This window comes from Humulus lupulus, chromosome 6, assembly GCF_963169125.1.
Source record: "Humulus lupulus chromosome 6, drHumLupu1.1, whole genome shotgun sequence".
Taxonomy (NCBI): domain Eukaryota; kingdom Viridiplantae; phylum Streptophyta; class Magnoliopsida; order Rosales; family Cannabaceae; genus Humulus; species Humulus lupulus.
This window is the reverse complement of record NC_084798.1, coordinates 15,124,808-15,129,891: the sequence shown is the minus strand read 5'-3', so window position 1 is coordinate 15,129,891 and position 5,084 is coordinate 15,124,808. Positions and strand designations below refer to the sequence as shown.

Sequence of the window (5,084 nt, the reverse complement as noted above, 5' to 3'; positions counted from 1 at the left end):
TTCCAATTTTATTTCAATTAAGAAATAACAGCATAAATAAATGCTACTCTGTACATTTTTGTAAGTAACGCTTTCCATTCTATATAGAATTTTTCTTCATTTTCTTCTCTCTAGTTTCTTACAACTAATATGGTATCAACACCTTAGGCATAGATCTTAAGCTTCTTCTCGTCTTCTCTTCACTTTCGCTTTTCCTCATCTTTTCTAAACTTTCTATTTTCCTCGTTTTTTCTTGTTCGATTTCTCATGGCTCGCGAAGGAGGTACCCAGAGGAGATCCACTACTGTTTCAGCCACCTTTACTGATGATAATCCCTTCTTCGTTCTTGATCAACCGAATCGGTCCTCTACGGATGTTACTCGAAGCCCTTACTACTTCTCTAATGGTGATCATTCAAGAGCAAATCTTGTTTCGAAAATCCTCATTGGTGGTGAAAATTATAACTCATGGAAACGTTCAATGATGATTTCCCTCCTCGCCAAGAACAAGCTCAAGTTCATTAATGGTAAGCTTCCACAACCAGACTCCACTGATGATGACTATGATATTTGGTGTAGATGCAATAGTATGGTCATTTCTTGGATTCTTCATGTCATTTCTCCTAATATTGTTGATAGCGTCATGTATTTGGATGATGTTGTTGCCAACTGGTCTGAGCTCCATGATCACTTCCATCAGAATAATGGTCCCCAGGTGTTCCAAGTAAAACGTTCTATGCAAGCTTTGGTTCAGGGCTCTAATGATGTCACGACAGCTTCTTTCACTAGACTTAAAGCCCATTGGGATCTTTGAAAAGAATTTTTCCCACAACCTGTTTATAGTTGTGGCGCGCAATGAAGATTTTTTTGGACTATCAAGAACAGGATTGGGTTCTTGAGTTTCTCGTGGGGTTTAATGATTCATACAAAGTCATTCGTTCTTAAATTTTGATGCAAGATTCCCTTCCCAAAATCAACAAAGTATATGCTGTCATTATCCAATAAGAATGGCAAAAAGGTCTCTCTAATGCTCAGATGGACATTTTGACACTGGGTCCACTTTCATGGTCAATTTGTTGGGAGTGCATATTACCCGCGACCAAAGATTGTTTGCAATCATTGTGGCATTGCTGGCCACACTATCACAAAATGTTACAAATCACAGGGTTACCCTCCCGCTAAAAGTTCAAAGGTTGTCTCGCTGCCTCTTCTCTTCAAAAACCAGTTGCTCATTTTTCTGGGTCTCACGAAGAACTCCATAAAGATGATTTGGACAATCCTGACTTGAATTCCAATCTTTCCTCATCACAGTGCCAGAAAATAATTGTTCTTCTTGCCCAGAAAGTTCAAGTTTCGCCTCCTCATTCTTCTTCATCCTCGCCCTCTCCTGATCAACCTCTTGTCTCCAATTTTATTGGTACCTCTCCATCACTGACTCACAATGCTTGGATCATTGATACAAGTGCTACGCACTATGTTTGTCATGATTTAATTTAATTTTATAAAAAAAATTGTTAAAAGTTTATTGTCTTATCTATCATATATATATATATTGTGTAATTACAATAGAAATATTTTTGGTCATTTAAAAATAAATTTGACCAAAATTGTGTTGATGATATGTTTTTATATTGATTTGGCAAATAAAATTATGTAGTGCTATTAATTAGCATTAACTAAAAAAGAAAAATATATAAACTGATATTGAAACAATATTAATTAAGACATTTAATTATTTATGTTATATTAGTTTGTTAATTAAATTAAAAAACAATTATGTAATATTTTATAAAATATTAATCAAATTAATTACCAATAATAAATTTTAAATTTATTTTATAAATTAAATTACAATTTTTTTATTTAAAAAAAATTTCTCAACACGTTTTTAGAGTTTTAAAAATATGCAACCAATTGTTGCTAGCGACTTTTTGCGCCAGCAAAAGTAAAGGCAAAAAAAAAAATACTTTTGTCGGCGACTACAACACCCTAGCAAAAATTATATTTTCCCAGCATCTCTGCCGGGAAAAACCAATATTGCGTCGACAAAAGATTGTCCCGCGATATCGCAGGACAATCTTTTGCCGACATGATAACATTTTGTCGAGGTCTTTTGTCGCCAAGAATAATACATTTGCCGATGACAGAGTAATTTTGTTGGCAAAACATGTCGGCAAAAGTAATACCTCTTATCCCGACGACAATAGGCATTTTTGCCGGTGAAAAAAATTGTCGATAAAAAATACATTTTTTGTAGTGTATCATATGAAATACAAACTATATATATAGTAGATAATACCATAAAAAAGGATAGTACGTAACAGGTGATAAAACTTTTTGTAATTTTAACATTGAACACTAAAAAAAATATCCAGCACTTGACATTCAACAATAAAAATTTTAAATATTCAATAGTGTTGATAAGTGGTTGCATGAGTGTTTTTTATTGTGTGTAATTTTTTTGGGTTAAAATGATAAAAATTTATGAATAGGTCACTTGAAAGATAATTTTCACTACTACAAAATAGAGTTTTCTCCGCGGGTTTTTTTCCTTAATACACTGCGGTTTTTTGGAGTAATGGGAACCGCAATGTATTCGATCGTTGAGAAAATGTCACGAAAAAACCACAGAGAAAGAAATGCACTTTTAAGGTTTTTTTTAATATATAATTATTTTTGTTTTCTTTTTTACTATATAAAATATTTTTTTTAAAATTATAGTTTTGGACCCAGGATATAAGTCTTTTAATTAATAAAAAAATAATAAATAATACTACAATTATAGGTTTTCTCTACACTTTTTTTTCAACCTTAAATAAAAAGCGCTGAGAAAATATTTAAAGGGGGAGGGAGAGATTTTTCTCTGCGATATAAAAAATACTAAGATGAAAGTAGAGAGAGAATCAAACCAAAATGAATGTCTAGATGACTCTTGTCTTCAAGTTTTTCTCCTTTGTGCTTTCCCTCTCTCCTTTATTTATTTCTTTTCTTTTTTTTTTCATTCTATTGTTTCTTCAATGGTGGTTGCGCTCCTCTCTAAGAAATATTAATATGTTATATTCAATTAGGGCTCTCTCTCTTTTTGTTAATCATCCATTTTGCGTCAATCTCTTCCACACCATGTGAGAGCTTCTCAAATTCTTTGGGCCACCAATTAATGCAAAGCCCAACTATCCATTTGTTAGCCCAAGTCTACCTTTAGTTCAAAAAGAAACATTTTAGAAGAAATTGTATTTTATATGAGATTTTAATAGAGTTTGCAAAAATATGACTTTTTTTTAAGAAAATTTAATCTATGAGTTTTTTTTAAGAATTTTCACTTTTATGGGTTTAGTTTCCCATATTTTTGTATAAAAGTTTGTTTATGTCATAGTTTAACTCTTAATCGAGTTTTATTAATTGGAAGGGTATGTTTGTAATTTGATTATTTTTTTATCTTATTTGATTTTTGTATACAACTATTTTTATTTGGTTGTTTTGCAAATTTTGTATTTTTTTTTTTTGTAATATGAATTGTGTTTATTATTTTTTTATTTATTTTAAACTTTTTTCTTTTTTTTTTTAGATTGTACATTTTTTCTTTCAAAGTCTGGGTAAGGTAACCAGTTACTTGATTGATTTTTCAGAGTTATGTAAAAAAAATCATAGAGCTAGGTTAAATAACATGTATCAGGAGTGGTAACTAGTTACTTGTTTGATTTTTCACAATTATGTAAAAAAAAAAGTCTTGGAGCTAGGTTAAATAACATGTATCCGGAAGGGTAATCAGTTTCCCTTATAGGAGTAACATTCTGCCATAAGAGGGGTGATGAGTCACTCATATTATAAATGAAAAGAAACATCAAATTTGAAGGAAAAATAGGAAGAAAACTTCATTAAAAAAGGAAGAAGAAGTAAGTATGATTTTAGTAACATAAGTAACCATTTACCATAAAGAATGCAGAAATATACACACACATCAGAACGTGAAGGTAATCAGTTACCCCAAAATTATACACACAAAGAACGTGAAGGTAACCAGTTATTCCTGGAAATATACACACAAAGAACGTGAAGGTAACCAATTACCACAGACCTGAAGATGGAAGAAAAAAAAACAGAACTGACCACGAACCACCCTCCTCCCTTACCTCCGACCATCACCAGAACCCCCCATCCCATGCGCGCAGAACACCGTCGCAACCCCAGCCATCCCCGTCGTTTTGCGCAGCTTCGAGCACCACAGAACACACTTAGTCTACACTACCCTTCTCCTTTGCCTCCGAACACCACCAGCACATCCCTAGCCTCAGCCTAGCCTTGTCATTTTGGATTCGGGGGCTCGTGAATGGAATCGCGCAAAGATGTGCGGATTGGGGCTGGCTTCGTCGATGGTGCGCACTACAAGAAAAAGAGTCTACAACGATGACTTTTTTTGTCGTTGTAGATCGAGAAATTGTCGTTGTAGGTATACACCGACGACATGTCGTCGCCAAAGCAGCGTCGTTGTAGGTCCGTATGTGTAGCAATCTACGGCGACGACAAAACGCAGTCGTCGCAGTAGTGTTTTACTACAACGATGACATGTCGGTCGCAGTAGGGAATCTTTATTTTCGGTTGGACTGGGATATTGTGACGATTTAAAATTATAATAAATATCTAATCATATTAATCTAACCTACCACACAATTTAAAAATATATTTCACATTCACATTTATATACATATAAACATAGTCACATAATCACATTTATATACATATACTTATACATATATTTACCTATCATAAATTTTTTTATTACATAAAATTTAATTAAATTAAATTAACATAAAATAATATTAAAAATCACAAATATAATTAAATTAACAATACAAATTCCTAAAATGAAAAACAAAATTCAACACTATCTAAAATAACCAATTACACAATTAAAAACATAATTTAACCATTAATCAATCACAAAATATTTATAAAAAAAATTACCCAAGGCTCGGGCTAGGGGATTATCCAAAGGCAAAGGCTCGGGATGATGATCCAATACCCAAGTTTGAAAAAGAAAACAAAAAAAAAATGTCAAAACTCATTTCCACCAAATACATAATAAACATACATATATTAAGAAAAAAA

The 5,084-nt window shown here is 32.4% G+C and overlaps 1 protein-coding gene across 1 annotated transcript; it reads left to right on the top strand.

Annotated features, from left to right (window-relative positions):
- Positions 1 to 246: 246 nt before the first annotated feature.
- LOC133784736 (uncharacterized) lies at positions 247 to 792 on the top strand. Its single transcript, XM_062224015.1, has one exon. The coding sequence runs from the start codon at positions 247 to 249 to the stop codon at positions 790 to 792; it is 546 nt and encodes a 181-aa protein (XP_062079999.1).
- Positions 793 to 5,084: the final 4,292 nt, after the last annotated feature.

Bases quoted from the DNA above. Each gene is read 5' to 3' on its own strand.
- LOC133784736 (XM_062224015.1), top strand. From the start codon at position 247: ATGGCTCGCGAAGGAGGTACCCAGAGGAGATCCACTACTGTTTCAGCC.